Source organism: Abramis brama (assembly GCF_963993115.1).
Source record: "Abramis brama genome assembly, chromosome: 13".
Lineage (NCBI taxonomy): Eukaryota > Metazoa > Chordata > Actinopteri > Cypriniformes > Leuciscidae > Abramis > Abramis brama.
In genome coordinates, this window is record NC_139975.1 from 39,510,748 (window position 1) to 39,529,727 (window position 18,980).

The 18,980-nt window shown below is 41.2% G+C and overlaps 1 protein-coding gene across 1 annotated transcript in view; it reads right to left on the reverse strand.

The window, feature by feature from the left end:
* Window positions 1-6,709: 6,709 nt before the first annotated feature.
* Window positions 6,710-18,980, reverse strand: part of cysltr1 (cysteinyl leukotriene receptor 1) — a 47,039-nt gene continuing 34,768 nt past the window's right edge. The window contains exon 2 of the mRNA XM_084132966.1: window positions 6,710-9,545. Coding sequence (XP_083989092.1) covers window positions 8,476-9,545 — 1,070 coding nt within the window. The 3' untranslated portion in view covers window positions 6,710-8,475. The remainder of the gene's footprint in view (window positions 9,546-18,980) is intronic.

Below are 18,980 nucleotides of genomic sequence, written 5' to 3' on the forward strand. Positions count from 1 at the left end.
AGGATCTTTCCACATAACTAAGGCTGTAAAACCCTGACTCTCTGCTGTGGGGAGGAACCCTCTCTATAGCCTCTTTTTGCAAAAGCGTCTGTACTTCTCCTTCCATCACCAGAGCCTGCTCGGAGTTTACTACCGTGTGTACTACTCCACTGAACCTGGGCGGGCATGACCCGAACTGAATTCTGTACCCTTTTTCTACTGTACGCAGGACCCAGTCTGAGACATTTGGCAGAAGTTTCCACGCTACCAGATACTCTACTAAGGGAACCAGCCTCTCGAGGCTGGTCTCTGGTGTTTTTTGAGCGGCCAGCTCGGCGACCTGAAACGGCACACCGGCAGGAAGCAACCGAACTGACCCACTTTGAACCCTCCTCAGAGGGTGCGAGCTTCCCAATGCCGCTACGTTTCTGGGCGGACATAGAGATGAGTACTCGCTGAGGACCGCTGCGCCCTGAAACACCGGAGGTGGCAGGGTTGGCAACACGGCCCCCTGATGGCACCGAGAGGAAACGGGTGCCTCGACACACCGACTCCCCTTGGAGGGGACTGCCATCGAAATCCTGACACCCTTGGCGTCAGGACTTCTTCGCCGAGGCCTTCCTGGAGATAATAACAGTCCTCAGATCTGCTTTACCTCGGGAAGACCTTGGCTGAGCACGCTGTCCCGGTCCCCAGTCTCTCTGTGGGGGAGCACGGGCAGCCACGCTCACCTTCTGCTGAGCTCTGTGAGAGGAGGACATACTCGACTGGGGCTGCTCCCGCCCAGCAGCCCCAGAGACAGACTTTTCGGGGAAGAAACTTTTGAAATGCGGCTGCCTGCTTTTTCGCTTCCTGAAATCGTTCGACAACCGAATTCACTGAATCACCAAAAAGACCGGTAGGGGAGACAGGAGCATCTAACAAAAACTTCATATCTCTTTCCTTAATGTCAGACAAATTTAACCAGAGATGCCTCTCCGTGGCCACCATTGCTGCCATAGAGCGGCCGATAGATTTTGCCGCTTCCCTGGTGGCCCGAAGAGACAGATCAGCTGCCCTCCTGATCTCCGCGATCGTTTCTCTCCCCACTTCCTCACATTCATCATCTATATCTTTTAATAGATCAGCTTGATATGCCTGTAGGACAGCCATAGTGTGTAAACTGGCGGCTACCTGACCTGCTGCTGAGTATGCCCTACCCACTAAAACCGATGTCGTTCTCACTGGTTTAGATAGCTAGCAAGCGTCTCTTCCACCTGAGGCATCACCGCATAACCATGTTTTTTTAACCCTACTATATTTGAATATTCAGACGTCGCTGGGTTAAAAACTCTGAATGATGCTGGTCTAATCCATGACTTCGACACCTCGGTGTGGAGGTCAGGAAAGAACGGCAAGCCCCGCTTTGGAGGTTGAGATCTAGCTGGCAGAAATCGTTAATCTAATTTACTTTTTGTTTGACCCAATTCCTGTTCACCGGCTGGCCAGTCCAGATTTAATCTAGCAACAGCACGAGTGATAACCTCCAAAAGCTCCTCTTGTGTGTGTGTAATTGTGTGTGATTGTGTAAACTCATTTTCACTCAGGCTCACAACATCCAGTTCCTCAGAACTGGAGTGCTGTTGCACCTGTGCTTCAGTGCGAGCAGAAGAAACCGCAGCGCGTGCTTCTAACTCGCGAACTGAAGCGTCGGATTCAACGGTTAAAGGAAGAGATAGGGGATCACCCGTTTCTAACCCCGCCGTTAAATCCATCTGCGAACCCCAGGACGAGCGTCTTCGCCGTGCCTCAGCAGCAGCGGGACCCGAGCCCTGGGGAACGCGAGCCAAAGCGCCCTCCTCAAAGAGCGCTCGGCGGGACCGGAGAGTTTTCATTGATAACCTTTCACAATGCTCGCAGCCAGGCCCCTCGAGAGCTGACTGGGCATGTTCCAGTCCCAAACACATCACACAAAGCTCGTGTGTATCCCCACCCGTAATAAAATGAGGGCAGGGAGTGACACACTGCTTAAAATGCTGCTTTCCTTCCATAATATATATATATAGAGAGACAAACACACATCAAATAGACAGATACGATTTCACATAGAGCGCTTGTGAAGACACAGAAGCTGACATTGTTTGGTCTGGGGGGTGCTTTATAGTTTCCTGGTCAATGACGTCACCCGCCTATGACGTCCCGTCACGCCATTGGACTGATTTCACGAGTGCTTCATGACGCAATCACGCAGGAGCATTCCCGCAGCGCTTGACGCAGCGCGAGTTCCCTTGAAAGGGAACCCTCATTACTTCACATTTGTATGTGAATACTTAACGAATGTACTTGCTTACCTCAACCAAAGGTTATTTTGAAAATGAAACGAGCACAATTTATTGTCATAATATTAAGGAATTGTTGCTAACTACAGATGCGTGCCATATCAAAGGCTGCATCCGAAGACGAGCGGGAGTAGCCTACCGTTGCAGGATTATTATTATTTTTTTAAAGAGGTATATTTCACTTTATTTATTTATTGTTTTGTGATTTATGCTTTAACTGCGTTAAAACAAAACACGCTGGAAACATGCCTAAATAAGATCACCATGATCAAGAGAATAAACTCCATAAAAATCGCATCTTTGTATGGTAGCCTATAAGTGAACATTTGAACAGCTTTATGTGTATTTTGTATTTTCATAAGTATCATTACATTACTCGGGTACACACAATTCTTATGTACATTTTAAAGTGTACTCCAGCAATTAAGAAACTAACTGATGAAAAATGCAACTAGAATTGCCTGTGACAGACTGTTACAGTGTCTTTTGTAACTGGTAGTGAGCTGTTACTCTGTGCTAAATCCTGTAGTAGGACAGTCATTAACAAAAAGCCACATTTGTGTGACAGTGTCCGGGTTTTACACTTGATAAATTAATAAAGCAGTAGTGACTAGGGATGAGTCACGATTGTCGAATATGCGATTAGTTTATTTAATTATAGAATATCGAATAGGTTGTGCGATTATTGTCTAAAAAAATCCCATGTTTTCGGTGCTGATGCGGTGGTGATGCGTTAATGTAATCAGAGGCAAATCTGTCACAAAGAACCGGCAAAAGTAATGATTATGAATGTTTCAAATATAGCGAGGAGACATTTTAATTGTTTATTAACCCTCTGAGGTCGGCAAACGCGCCGGCGCGTTTTGATGGATTTTCTCCACATTGTAGCACTATAAACTTAAATTACTCTGTCATTTATGGTCATACAGAAAAAAGAAATATAAAAAAAGAATCTGTGATATTTCTACTTTTGTATGTGTCCACTTACAATCAAATCAAAACATTGTGCTTTTGTAAAATAAAGAAAATAAACAGGGTGTGCGTTCTGCCTCTCCGTCGCGGTGAACTTTTTTTTCTTGAGCACGTCTATAAACTGAAACAAAACTCAGCGAATACTTGTCACACATTTATGAGCCATATACCTTTATAAACATTTAAGTGTGTACTTTTAAATAATCGGATTCAAACTGAAAACAAATATTCTCTGTTTAAGTAATTTGTATAAAACCAACAAGATGTCCAGCTTCTCAAACGCTTCCTAATTATTTTTAATTTGACCACGCCCACGAGCGCAAAAGAGATTCACATGCAAATCTCCACATGGAACGCGATCGCGCTCATTACCTCAAACACAAAACACCAAAACACTTCACAAGTCTCTGCTTTTCGTCGAGTTTGAAAGACGCGCCTGAGCTTACATTGGATTTACCTCAGAAGAAGAAGAACGCGATTTGAAGACAAGAAAGATGTAAGGTAAGAAATTCTTACATATTAGTTTGTTATTGTTGCATAAATTTCACATTGCAGTTGAACTGTTGCTAGATATATGGTGAATATTATAATATTTAGACCCGTGTTTACTGTTACTGTGTTTGTAGATATCTGCTCAAACGTAGATATGTATATGGTAACCATAATGTTTTATATTTGAGCGCGATCGCGTTTGAATGTATCATATTTTGGATCGTGATCGCGTTTGAATGTATCATATTTTGCAGTGCGATCGCGTTTGAATGTATCATATTTTGCAGCGCGATCGCGTTTGAATGTATCATATTTTGGATCGCGATCGCGTTTGAAAAGCAAAACGCACCAAACGGCTTCATGTTTTTACTATTATCTCATTTCATTTCATCATAACGAATGGAAACATTTGAAGTAACATGATAATCAATATATTTTTCTCTAGCTTAATTGTTACTGAAATCTTTTGGAAGATTTTTAGGCTGCTATCTATAGGTTATTGTTATTATTATTTTATCCAGCACTGCGCATAGCCTATGCCTACAAGGCACAACAAACCTGGTGTTCATTATATTATATATTGTTGGAAACATTTGTGTGTGTGTGTGTGTGTGTGTGTATTCTGTGAATTTTAAAAAGCAATTTTAACCAGAAAAATCTAAAATGTATTCCCAAAATCGTGCAGGCCTTTCTCTTGATATCAGTATGTTCACTTTTTTTTTTCTTTCAGGGCCCAGATGCCACTGAGTCCTGCTGACTTCAACATTCACATGAGTCTCTGTACATGAACATGGTAAAGTGAAAATCAAACACCTTGGAAATGAAAGGTATGTACAATGTTTTTAGGAATGGCACAAAGGTCTCTGTCTTTGGATCATTGTTTTCAATAAGTGCTTTTTTTTCATTTGTTGTGTATCTTTGGATTATGTTGTGTTGTAAATGAATCCAAACAATTTAAAAGCCATTCTTTTTTTGCTCAGAATGACAGGGCCTGATAGCTCCTAATAGGGCCGTTAGGGGAGGGTCTTTGTCTTTCTCAGGTGTGAAAACAATATATATTAATGACCTCCCGCATAAAGCTTTCTCACACAAAACACGTCGTAAAAATTTTAAATCAATATATTGTCTTATCTGAATGAGTAGTCAGGGTGATTTTCACATAGTTTTAGAGCAAATATTCTAGGCTACGTGATACAATTTTCAAAAGTCTTGTGAAGAAATAATCAGTATGGGTTTCATGGCCTTATTTCAGTGAGAATTTTTTTTTGTATTTTCACAAACCACGCATAAATGTCATTATCTCAAAACTACAAACTTTTACATACATACTGCTGATATATTATCGTAGCAGAGTTTGTGCTGAATACAGTGTAATTAGACTTTAGCCATGAAAATGTCACAAGTAACAGAAATAACCAGAAATGTCAGAGCATGTCAGAACACCTCCAGGGCCCAGAAAACAGCTCAGACCTCAGAGGGTTAAACTCATGGCAAAATTTGACCCTGTACTAAAACATCATATAGGTATTATTCAAAGTGGAGCCAGCCACACCACATACCTGGGTAATATGGTAAGATAATTATGGAGACGATGGCTAATGAGATCAAATATTTTTCACTAATTGTGGACAGCACCGTTGATGTCTCACTTACCATTGCAACTGTGGCAGTACACAATGTGGAAGTTAAAGAATATTTTATGGGGTTCCTTGAGTCTGAAGGATCTACTGGAGAAACCCAATCATCCCTCATTCTAAAGACACTGCAGGAGCTCAACATCTCTTTTGGAGATTGCATGGGGCAGTCGTATGACAATGGGGCACATATGAAAGAAAAAAAAAGAAAGGTGTCCAAGCCAGACTGTTATAAATCAACCCAAAGGCCTTGTTGTGCCATGTGCAACACACTCTTTAAACCTGGTGGTAGCGGGTGCTGGAAATAGCTCCCCAGAAGCTGCTGCCTATTTTGCTTTCCTGCAGAAGCTATTCACTCTTTTCTCAGCCTCCACACAATGTTGGCCTATTCTGAAAAGCCTTGTCAACCTCACTCTGAAATCCAGGACAGAGTGAAGAGCGTGGAAACTGACCCAGGGGTTAAAACTGAGGCACACACATTAGCTGAGGAAGTAGGGACATATCGCTTTGCTATCTGCACTGTAGGATGCTATGGCATCCTCATCCAAATTCATCATGTCAGCAAATGAATGCAGTCAGGGTCCATGCAGCTGGATGTTGCTGTCAATCTGCTGACGAAAACTGAGCCCTCCCTCAAGAGCGAGATTCGGAGCACAGGGAAAGCTTTAAATACAAAAACTAAACTCTTAAAATCAACTCTGCACTGCACCAGTAGCCAAAGAAGAGGAGCTAAGATAGGCGAGATATGCTTCCTCTTTTTATCCCAGTTAAAAAACAGCTGCAGCATCCTCTACCAGTTGTAAACATGATAGTGAAGACTGGTTATTTCCAGCATATAAAGCATTGCAGTAATCAGGAGGAGGCAGAGTGGAAATGATTTAAGAGGGCTCAGGGGCCTCATTTATAAAACATGCATATGCACAGATTTGAACTGAGTGTGCGTACGTAAAAATCCACGCCAAAGTTCATACTTATAAAAACGGTCCCTGACATGGAAAAGTGGAACTGTGGGGTTGCTCCTCTGCAATTCACACAGTGAACAAGGAACTACTGATCAAAAGGGCATAGTCAACATATTCCGCTAGTCTCTAGAAAAATAGCTCTCAGGCATCAGATTAATTAGTAAATCATTTAGTCCATTATGAAAAATGCCTTTTAAGGCCACATCATTAAAAGGTCACTTGTACCTTAGTCCACTGAACTCCTCTAGGGAGTGTTCGCCTTGACGGAGGCGAAGGAGACAGACTTCTGGGTTCATGGCTGGTTGTATATTCTGTAACGCTGCCTGGAAAAGGAGCAGATGAGGACGATGGCGTAGAAGTGTAGTTTATTTACATTTTATATGATCCAAAAATGTGAAACATAAACCATGAACTAAACCCAAAACATGAATCGAAATATAAACATGAAGTTGTACTATAGACTTGACTATAAATGACTTTGCACAACCAACGTGGCAAACACAAGGGCTTAAATACAGGACAATGGGACAAACACATGACAAAATCAACCGATGACAACACAGAACTACTAAACAAGATAACAGGACCACGAATCTTTAGGCTGTGTTCGACTTGATGCAGTGCTGTCTACATCGATCTGCGTATGCCATCAGAGAGTGATCCGAGAGATGACGGCGGGCTCATTCTGAGCAGCTTCTCTGATGACGACACAGCTGTTCCACGATTGGCCGAATCCACCGCATGACAGCGATCACTTATGCTGTGCTTATGTTGAACAGTATTCTTGTACATACAGGCGCTGTATTTAGCAGTGCATAAAGTATAGAAAGAAATTGTTTCTGTTGCTTCATGAAAACTTCTGTGAATTTGCCACACATTGCATTTAATCGACTTCATCAGTAATAAAGTACGCAAACACAGCATGAGCATCACAATGGGTTTCAACTCTCCGTCTGCAATTAGCAAATCTCACCGATCGATAACATCCTGCAAAGTCGAACACACCTAATGAGAACATCACACATAAGACAAAGATCACATGAGGGTGACAGGGAATCACATGACATGAACCAAACACCAAAATAAAAGACATTAAAACACATGAAACAAAACCTAAAACAGATGTGACATTACTAACCTGTAACCTGTTCATCTTTGGACTATAGATTTACTGCGGATGAACTATAATGTACTGCATTTGTACTGTGTTTATATTTCCTTATATTCTACAGTTCTTAATTTTACTTCAGTTATCCTTCAGAATATGATAATGTTTTACCCATAATTGATTAATATTAACATTTGGGAAATTAATCAACAATCACACATGTACCAAACATCACATACTTAAGCTATTCAATAGTTACACATAATGACATGAACACTGAGTGACTGAAAAATGAAATATCCGAGTCCTCTTGGGAGGGGGATCACGCCCCTCTCTTACATGTACCATCTTCAGGCCCATTTGTCTTGGGTTGACTGCGTTGGAGGAGGCCTAATTGATACGATCATCGATGGAAGATGACTAGTTAGCTCAGTCTTACTGGTGCCACATGGACAGGGTCTCTGGTTTTAATGGTCCTGGAGTGCTGATTCCACTTGAATTCTGCTTCTTTCTCTTTTCTGTACAGTTTTGATGTCATCTCTGCCTGTTTTGCTCTAATGTCCTACATTTGTTTTCAAAATACATTATTTTCAATAAAATAAGCATTTACATTGATACATCTAAAAAAGCTGTCATAAGTGCATATTAGACAATGAATAAACATTGTACGTAGAAAGCGCTTTGTTTATATATTAAGTGTTCTTTTAAATTGTTAAATAATGAATACCAGACCACATCCAATAACCACTTGCTGGGGGTTCAGATATCATAATTATGAAATGCATTTTGAAAAAATGTAATATCCCAAGTATATGTTTCTACCTGCAAATATATTCCAATAATTCTTGAAATGTATATTAATCTAAGTCATGCACAAGATCTACAGAGCAGAATATTTGTCTTAATACTGGAATGTAGTACATAGGAATCTCTAATTATTATTAATACTATTTTGAAGAAAAGCTTTCTTCTCTTTTATTTTCTTTTTGAAATCTGCTTCTGCTTTTGCTCTACCCAAGTTTGTCTGACCCATTACAGCACTGCAGTTCGCTCTCCTCCACAGGCGGGGAGCTTCGGAGGACATGCCGGTCTCGCTGAGTTATAGACATGTTTGCAGAAGCCCTGCGGAAGGTGGAGAGGCGGTTACGAAAGTTCTCTCCAGAGAAGAAGTAGAGCATTGGGTCAAAGCATGAGTTGGCAGCAGCCAGGCAGAGGGTGATGACCACAGACTTCTGCATATAGTTAACCTCCTCGCAGGTAGCGTCTTTGCGGGATTTAAAGTGGAGATGCAGCGTGCGTTGTATATGATAGGGCATAAAACTGACCAGGAAAGCCATCATCACCACAACGATCATCCGAATGGCCTTGTTCCGCGTGTAACGCTGCTTGTTCACACCGTTACTGTTTCTAAGTAGAGTGCGCAAGATGCCTGCATAACACATCAGGATAACCAGGAAAGGTATAATAAAACCCACCACCAGGGAAAAGTAATTCAGCATGACTAGTTTATCTAGGCTGCCTGACGTTTCTGGTGGTTCGAAACACTTGGTTTTGTTTGTCCTTGGATCGGTATGCTGACCAGAGAGCAGGAAGGGTGAACTGGTGGTGCAAATGAAGATCCAGATGCCCACGCAAACTATCCATGCCTTCTTCTCAGTGGCTAGCCTCAGGTTCTGCACCGGGAACACGATTGCTAGGAAGCGGGTAAAACTCATAGCCATCATGAAGAAGACACTGCAGTAGAGGTTCACGTACAGCGCATAGGAGCTCACCCGGCAGAGAAAGTCCCCCAGGTTCCACTGGCCTTTGTTGATGTAGTAGAGCACCCGTAGGGGCAGAGTGCTGACACACAGCAGGTCCGACGCGGCCAGGTTCAGCATGTAGATGTGGAAGGCGGAGGTCTGACGGTAGGTGCGGAGGAGCACGTAAAGTGCAAAGCCATTGCCCATCAGCCCAAAGACAGTGATGATAGAGTATACTGTAGAATAGATTTGGTTACGGAAGTCATCAATTGATGGACACTCTGAATAATTAAACGTAGGAGATGTTATGTTCTGTGTAGCCATTCTTGCACTGGTGTCTGAAATAAGAAAGAGAGAAAGAAAGAAAGAAAGAATGAATTTTCAAAATATAAATATTCAATTCATATAACATTGATAAGTGCTCAACGCTTTTTTCTCAACGCCAATCAGGGCCAGTGGTTCAAATTTACACTGGCCAATCAGAGCAGAGTAGACCAATCACAACAGACTGGGCCATTTGACCAATCAGAGCAGAGCAAGTTGTTTGAGAATCATTGAAAAATGAGAAAATGGTTAAAAAATTTTTTTTTAAAAACAGTGTTTTGAACTTTGATGCATGTAAACCAGTAGTAGGAGACTCCAAAGCAAATTAGGGGCCTTTAAAATATCATAAAGGGGCATTTTAAACAAATACATTCTATATTAAAGTAAAATGATGTATAGCATGATGTGTGTGTTCGTGTATATGATGGTAACACTTTACAATAAAGTTGTATTTGTTAGGATAGGTTACTGCATAAGCTAACATGAACAAACAATGAACAATAGTTTTTCAGCATTTATTCATCTTTGTCAATTCCTATACAGTTGTTCATTTCACTCATGTTACTTCACTGTACATTAACTAATGCTAACAGCAGAGGTTAACCAAACAGTTAACCAAAAATCTTCCATCATTGACAGAATTTTTTTAGCAGTGACGTAAATATCTGAAAGCCGTCCTTCATTTGGCCAGATTACTCTGAGAGTGATGTATTGTAACCTGTAACTGCAATTCTCACTCCTGTCCACTTGGTGGCGAGTGCAAGCTCTTGCTGAAGTTAATGGTCAATGAATGGCTTTTCTGTTTACAAGCGGGTTTTTTACATCTTGAAACATGGATTGAGCGATTACATGAGAGACATGATACGGATTTTGGTAAATTGTTCTGTATCTTTCAACATATCTTCTGATCATTCATGTTAATTTCCTTCTGTAACACAGTAAAGAGTTTACTCCACTTGAACTCAGGCGCTACAGTGATCTTTTACATCACATTAAAGAGCACCAAAACGGTATTTATTGTTTGAATTATCTGCTTGTGCTGTAAATTCATGAATAAAAATGAAAATGCAAAAACAGAGCCTATTAAATGGCTTATTATCATTAAAACAGGAAAATTCAAATGACAGTTAATAATAGATTATGACAGAATTTTTACGACCCGGTCCGTAAAAATTATGGACAATGTGGAAGTCTAGAGTCTAGTGACCTCTGGCTAACAGTTACAGATTTTAATTTTAAACATGATTTATTAAATACTGAAATTAATATTAAGATTAATTTATTATTATATAAGATTATTTGCATATATGCAACCCCAACTCCAAACATTCTTGTCAGCAGATCAAGACAAAATAAAAAATATAATTCAAAGTGGTGAGTTTTTACCACAACCTTTTATTATTTCTGTGAAGAGAACGCTGGAGAGACACTGGAATAGGATAACAAGGGCTGGTAATACAGGAATGAGGTAAGAGGATAATCACAGGAGGTAGTCTTACACAGTCCAAGCGCATGGGAAGATACCTGAAGTCCAAGTTGAGACTAGACAATGACTACGTTTACATGCAGCCAATAACCCGTTCAAAACCGGGATATTAGCAATAACCCGGTCGCGCACGGCCATGTAAACACCGGCAAAAACCCGGATATGCTCATATCCCGGTTTTTAAAAACCCGGATATGACCCCTGGGGTACCCCTTTTCTAACCCGAATATTTGGTAATGTAAACGCGTATCGGCATATCCCCATCAAAAGGAACATTGATTTGTGTTCTGCGCATGTTCTATTCGCAAGGAATCTTGGTCTTTTGAGGAGAGACGGCGCATACAAAAGCCCGCGTGCAGTATACCGGAAGTAAACAAGAAGTAGAGGTAAACATGGCGAGACGCAGCACAGCACCACTTCTGGAGCGAGGAGGAAAGTGCAAACAAAGGCGATCGCTATCTGCCCCGAACTATTCACTATCCGCGTACTGCTGCTGCTGCTGTTGTTGTCTTTGGATACAGGAAGAAGAATCGGAAATGACGCATATTGCAGGTTGACGCAGGTTGTCCGTACGTCCAGACGCTAACCGTGCGTCGCCGTTTACATCGGGATATTGCCAATTGATTACAAATTCCATGTATACAGGAGTAACTCTCTCTGCTCACGCATGTAAACGGGTTATTCCGAATGTTTCAGAAACCCAAATAGTGACCTTAACCCGACCATAACCCGAATATTGACAGCTTGTAAACGTAGTCAATGAGTGCAACTGAAGTGTGTGCTTTTACACTGAGAGTGATTGATGAGGTAAAGAGCTGCAGGTGCGGGTGATTAGTACTCTGGTGATTGGGATCATAGTTAGGGAGTGACGTTGGAGCCTGGCAAATCCATGACAGCATCCCCCTCTCCACGGCCCACTCCCGAGGACGGGAGACCCTGATGTCGAGGTGGTTGACCTCTGCTGTGTGGTGCTGGGCGATCAGGATGTTTCTCGTGGAAGGAGGGGAGTAACGTTGGATCAAGTATGTCGTCTCTTGGTACCCAAGAACTTTCTTCGGGTCCATACTCCTCCCAGTCCACGAGGTACTCCAAGGGTCTCATTTATAAGCGTGACGTACACACAAAACTGGCCTGGAAACGTGCATATGCCACTTCCCACGCAAAGATTGTGATTTATTAAAAACAAACTTGACGGGAGAATGTGTGCACCTGTAAGTAAACTCTGAGCCATGCATACGCACATTTTGAATCCACTTTAAATCCTAATAAAAAATACAGTGCATGTTCACAATAAAAGTTTAAATAAATAAAAAATGATTTAAACTATGTTTTTCATCTGATATACACATTTAGATTAAATATGTCTCTCATTAATGGAGTTAAGTTCTTAATTTACATTAAATCATTCCCAAGAAAAAAAAAAATTATATTCTAATAAATATAAATATTTGTAGTGGATGAGATGCTTTTGAACACTTTTCCTGTGGCTTTCTGTGTTTTAATGTTTTAACTACAGCGAGGATTGCTTAGCACATGATAATAGCAGAACTCATGCTCTGAGAAAATATTTTTTTTGCGCAAATAATGATCAATATTCACAATAAGGCCTATCTGTTTCCATTCAAAATAAAATGCAATTAAAAATACTCTTTGGCCAGTGGAAAAGATTGAGAAAAACTTTCTCTGAAATGTATTTTATACTATTTTGATTTATTTATTCAAAAACAGTGCAAGGATCGGCTACTAAATGATTTTTAGCAATTTATTGTGACGGCACATCCGGATCTCATATTTTCCTAATGTCTTGTACTGTTAAACATGGCATCACGTGGATAAATATGCATATGCAAATTATATGCAGATGACGATATACATAGTAAAACTAGGCGTTGTAAGCTCCATATATGGTTATTTCAGGGAGGAATCGGGGTGGAGACGCATGTACGCACAATCTTCCTCTGACTTGGTTTTATTGAGGGAATTTTGCACAGATTCTTGCGTACGCATGGTTTTATAAGTCTCAATTTCTTTTGGCGAAAGCCATTTTTGACTTATGGGCGCAAGTACACTTTGGACTAAGGATCCTACACACAGTTTTATAAAATGAGACATCCCACATTCTAAGTTACAACGACAGTTGTTTGTTTGTTTTACAGCTATAAAGATGATGGTGATCATCAGACACCTGTTGCAAAGAGGGCCAAGACAAACATTTAGACAAGCAACAGAGACTGACATTGATATGGTTCCACAGACTCTGGGATTCTTGCCTGCACAGGAACCTGGACCACAGCCGAGTCCTGCTGACACACACACTCCTCAGAGTCTCTTCAAAATGTTTTTTTCTGAGAATGCAGTGTCAACTCTGTGCCACAACACCAATGCTCAAGCTGCTGGTGCAATTGCAAAAGGCCGCTAATATAAATGGGCTGATGTGAGCATCAGTGAGATGTACCGCTACATTGGGCTGCTGTTTACATGGCTATGGTGAAGGTGAGCTCCATCAGGGACTACTGGCGGAAAGACAGTTTCTCTTTGCCTTTTTCTGCCACAATCATGTCCCGGGACAGATACCGCACCATTTCATGGAATGTGCACATGAGTCACCCAGATGCAGATAAGGAGAATGACAGAAAGAGGGGCACATCTGAACATGACCGTCTTTTCAGGGTCAAACCTCTCATGGACACTATCCGTCATGCTTGTAAAGCCATCTATCATCCTAAAAGAAACTTAGCTGTGGATGAAAGAATGGTGGCATGCAAAGCACACACAGGTATGACGCAGTACATGAAAGCTAAGCCAACCAGGTGGGGTTTCAAGTTGTTTGTTCTTGCAGACTCATCGAATGGATACACTTTGGACTTTTCTGTGTACACAGGAGAGAACAACTTTCCCACAGGCCATGGACTGTCATATGATGCTGTAACATCTCATTTGGACTGTAGAGTTTTAGGGTCTGGGTACCATGTGTACATGGACAGTTTCTACACAAGCCCAAAGCTCCTCAAAGACCTGTTTGCAATGAAGTTTGGTGCATGTGGGACTTACAGGGACAACAGGAAGGATTGCCCTCAGAATGCAGCTAATTCACTCTCCAAAAAATCTGCCAGAGGATCCATCAGGTGGATTCGGGATGGACCTCTTGTATTTGTGAAGTGGATGGACACACGAGAGGTATCTGTCTGTTCCACCATCCATCCTGCTTATACAGGAGACACTGCGCAGAGGAGGGTGAAAACACAAGATACATGGAGGACAAAGACATTTCCATGTCCTGCACCTGTGACTGCCTACAACAAACACATGGGGGGCGTTGACCTGTCCGATCAGCTCTTACAGTACTACACTGCACAACACAAAACCATGAAGTGGTATAGAAAGACCTTTCTACACTTCTTGGACATTGCTGCCACCAATGCTTCCCTTATCCACAAAGAGCTATGTGGTAACATGACCCATAAAGAGTTCATGGAACGGCTTATTGCAGAGCTCTGTGGTGTGTCACAGAAAGTAGCACCAAAACAAACCAGCAGTGACCATATACCCGTTCCAGGAGCTGAGCTGACCTCAGATGCAAAGAGTATTTCCACAGCTGGTCGCAAGTGCTGTGTGCTTTACAAAGTACAGCTTGGTAAAAGGCAGGACACACCTTGGAAATGGCAGGCATGTAATGTTCACTTTTGTCTTCAGTTGAACAGGAACTGTTTTCAAAAATGGCACAAAGACATGTAACTGTATTCTCAAAACTGTGTGCAGTGAACTGTTCTCTTCAAAGTTTACAAAGCTTATGTGCAATACTATGTGAGCGAGTAGGCTATACGCATAGGTGGATGAGTGGGCTCATACAAACCATCCATCTTCAGTAAGACTCTCGTCTCTCTGTGTGTGCACTGAACACTTTAATTATTTTTATTTCTTCTTGCACTATCTCTGTTTGCACTTTTGGCCCGAATGTTTCTTTTGAACTGTTTTTTTGTAAATAAATGCAGCCTTGGTGAGCAGATGAGACTATTTTTTTTTTTAATGTACAGACCTAAAACTTTTGAACGGTAGTGTAGGTCTAAAGTTAAAGTAACATTTTTATGTAAAGAAAATGTATTACTACTTTTAACTTAAACTTGATTTTGTGAATAAACTACAAACAATATATTCAATCATTAAGTCTCCTCACAGTCATTCTCTATAGTTCCCTCTGTCACATTCCTCATGGTATTCCCAGGGGAGGGTCTTTGTCTCTTCAGGTGTGAATCGCAGCATTATTCATGATGATTCACGCCCCAATAAGTGTCTTACAAAAGTTAAATGACTATATTGTTTTGTATGAGTGAGTGCTCAGGATAATTTTCACATAAGTTTGAAGAAAAAACAAGATGCAGTTCTGAATAGTCTTGTGAACAAATGTTTACTATGTGTTATATGGTCTTATTTTCAGTGACTTAACATTTAATTTTTTTCAAAAAACACGCATAAACATTATTTTCTCATAAATACAAACATGTGCATACATACTGCTCACATATTATTGTAGCCCTGTTTGTGTTGAATACAGCGTAATCAGACATTAGCCATTAATATGTTTTAAAGCAACTGAAAAAAGCAGAAATGTTAAGTGTAACCCAGGTCATACATCCTGAATAGGATTTCTTAGTTATTAATTTAATAATTAATTTTCTCCTATCTGCATATTGGTTCTCCTGGTCAAATCTCGCAATGTTTTGTCATACTTTCGCGAGAGGCTCTGCGTCCAATCACGTGACGGCGTGAGGTCACGTGACCTGCCGTGGTTTACAGGAAGTAAAGTACGCCGAGGTAGGGAGCATGGCAGACGCAGTGGGACGCCGATGTGGGTAGAGCTGCAGGTCAGTTAGGGTGGTTCTGATGTTTTCCGTTATGTGATCCTACTTGGAATTTATTGATTGTGATTGTGTTACGATCTCAGGAGCCGTTTACCGTGACCTAAGCTGTAGTAAACAAGTGTATGGTGAGGAGTGTGATCTATGGAATTGGTGAGTGTTGTGAATTGTTACTGTTCGTCTAGCTGCTATCTCAGTGGTATTAGATCTGTGTTTTACTCATTCATCGACATCTTAGTGTTATACACTTATAAGGAAATCTATCTGTGCCAAAATTAATACGTTATACTTTGTGGCACTAAGCACTTTATATTTGACCTGGAATATGACTATATTTCTTTCTTTTGTACTGTTTGTATTTAGTTGAAACATTCAGATTAGTTTTTGTCTAATGTTTATTAGGACTTTGGATGTGATTTATGGTTTATATTGTATATTTTTATACTTTTTGGGAACTTGTATATTTAATTAGTTTATAGTACAAATAGTGCTATTTAATTGAATGTGTGCACATTGAATTGTTTTTGTATTAATTGATTTTTGTTTATTTATTTAATTGAAACGATGGCTTTGTGTTAACCAGGCCAGGTAATTTTGATGGCGAGCTAACCAAAGGAGCAGGCCTCAAGCCTGTGAGCCCATATAGAGACTGCTTTTACACAGTCTGAAGACTGAGCTACTCCTGCTAGGCCGGTAGGGGGCTCCTTGCAGCCCATGAACTTATTCCCCCACACCGCTCCTACTCATTGGCCACTGCAGCACACCTCATCCCTTTCACAGATTATTTCACTGTAAACCCTCTGGACCCTGATATCCATATCCAGTGTGGTTTAATGAACTATGGGTGGGTGGGGATATTGTACTAATGGACTGATGATGACTTAAACTATGAACTGATATTGGTCGTAGTTATTAGATGATTGCATGATCATGTTGACATTGTGACGTATATGAATTTATTGTTTTTTCGCATTTGTTTATGAATGGCCATTCAAATTTAATGTTTCATTGTTTGTTTGTTTTGTTGTAGTTTGAAAATATATGTATTATATCCTATATGGTTGTCTTGATCTCAATTTGTCAACTCTCTCCCAGAGTCGTTTATTAGAATCTTCTGATCGATTAATCTGCTATATGAAGTTTTATAATTTTCTCAAGTATTATTAGCACACATATGGTACATAAGGCATGTCAAAAAACCCTCAGACCCCAGAGGGTTAACCCAGAAAAAGGTCGACTGCACAGTCCCATGGCCTGCGAGGTGGTAATTTGGGTGGCTCGTCTTGGGCAAAAAACACTCTGAAGGGGGCATAGCAGTCAGGAATTTCCACTGATTGGAGTTCGATCAGGCTTTCATTGAAGGTGGAATTCAATTGAAGAGGTTGAAAAGAAATGGGAGACCACAACAGTAAGTCTGGGAAACGGGTAGGAAAACAGTGATCACCCCACTTTAGGATTTCACCAGAAGTCCAGGAGATGATTGGTTGATGTTTGACAAGCCACGGACACCAGCGGTGAACTTTTGCAGAACCAGAGGATGGATTTCTTCAAATTGTAATAGACCAACACCGACTTGTATGGAACCAGCGCGGAAGCGGACATTCTCACAGCTGAGAGGTTTTCCAGTTTCTGAGTGTACTTGGTAACTTGTTTCATTGGCAGTCTTTTGGAGGTTGAGCTGGTGCAGAGCTCCCTGGAGATGAAGTTCCGGGCTGACCCAGAGTCAATGAGGGTGATAACTAAAACAAACATATTGGCGACAGTAAAATACAATGGAAGTGAGAGAAGTTGAACTGATACATAAACTACAAACTATAAATTATACGCTCGTTCCATCCACTTGCAGCAGCCAGCGTGCAGAACTTTAAAGCATAATCAGTGATGGAGCTTCTTCCCTGACGGGTATGGTATGGTTGATTACTGACAGAGGAATCGCCGAAAGGCTTTCCAAATACCTCACAGAAGTGATCAACAAAACTGTTCAGGGATTGCTTTATGGGTCCCGCTTGTTGCCAGAACATCTCAGTCGACTGAAGCACTCATCCCGTCAGCAGTGGAATAATGAAAGCTACATTCACTCGCTCGGTGGGAAAATAATGCGGCTGCATCAACAGGGCCAGTAAACATTAGCCGCGTTTACACTGTCGGGCCAGGGCCGGGCCGTGCTAGTGCGTGCCAGGGCCAGTTGCGTTTCCACTGTCACTTCCGGGGTTTGATCGGGGCATACTCGGGGCCAACGGCCAGGATTTCTGGCCCGTCGAATACCTTGGGCCAAAGCGGGCCAGCTCGGGCTAGAGGAGTGGTTACGAATAGAGGCGGAGTTCACCTGAGTCGGGAGACGGCAGCGCCGGGTGATTCTGTCAGCATTAAAGACTTTTAAAATAATTGAACTCGCGTTCATGTTTGAATGCCTTCTGTTTGTGATGCAAAAGACTATGCGCGCTAACCATTACCATAGTAAACATAGTAAACGCTTGAAGATAAGCATAGTAAAAAAACATAGTGAACGCTTGAAGAAATCAGACCAATCATAAAGGCTATCACAGTCATGTTTTTATTTTATCTGTCAGTAGCCTACGTCTCGTCTCTTTATACCGGACTATCATAAAATAAAGCAACTTTTTTTTCGGGAGCTTCCTCTGTTTCTCTGACTGAAAATATCTGTATGGGAGTCGAGAGAGTGCTCCTCAGGTCGTATTTTTGGTGGCATATATTTGTAGAAATTATCATTCTTTCTAAATGTGATGTAAATATGTCCTGTAACTACCAGATAAACAGAAACAGATGCGACTGAAGAAGTAAGTGTGTCCTCTACCTCCTCTTTCTTTTGTGAAATAGACCTAACGGTAATTTATTTCTGAGTGACTAATGTGCAGTTTTGACACAAATTAATTCATTATGATCAGTGTATCACTTTTTATTGTAAACCTGTGGTAAAACATCGATGCTTGGGTTTTAAATATTCAAGTAAACAACAAAAATGCCAGCAAACGGCCGCTTTTATCATGTTTGTTTTCAACGCTGTTTCCAGTGATTTCTGATTAGTTTTCTGATAAAACTTCTATTTGTTGGTGAAATGATGGGTTAGCGTGACGTTGTTCCAGAGA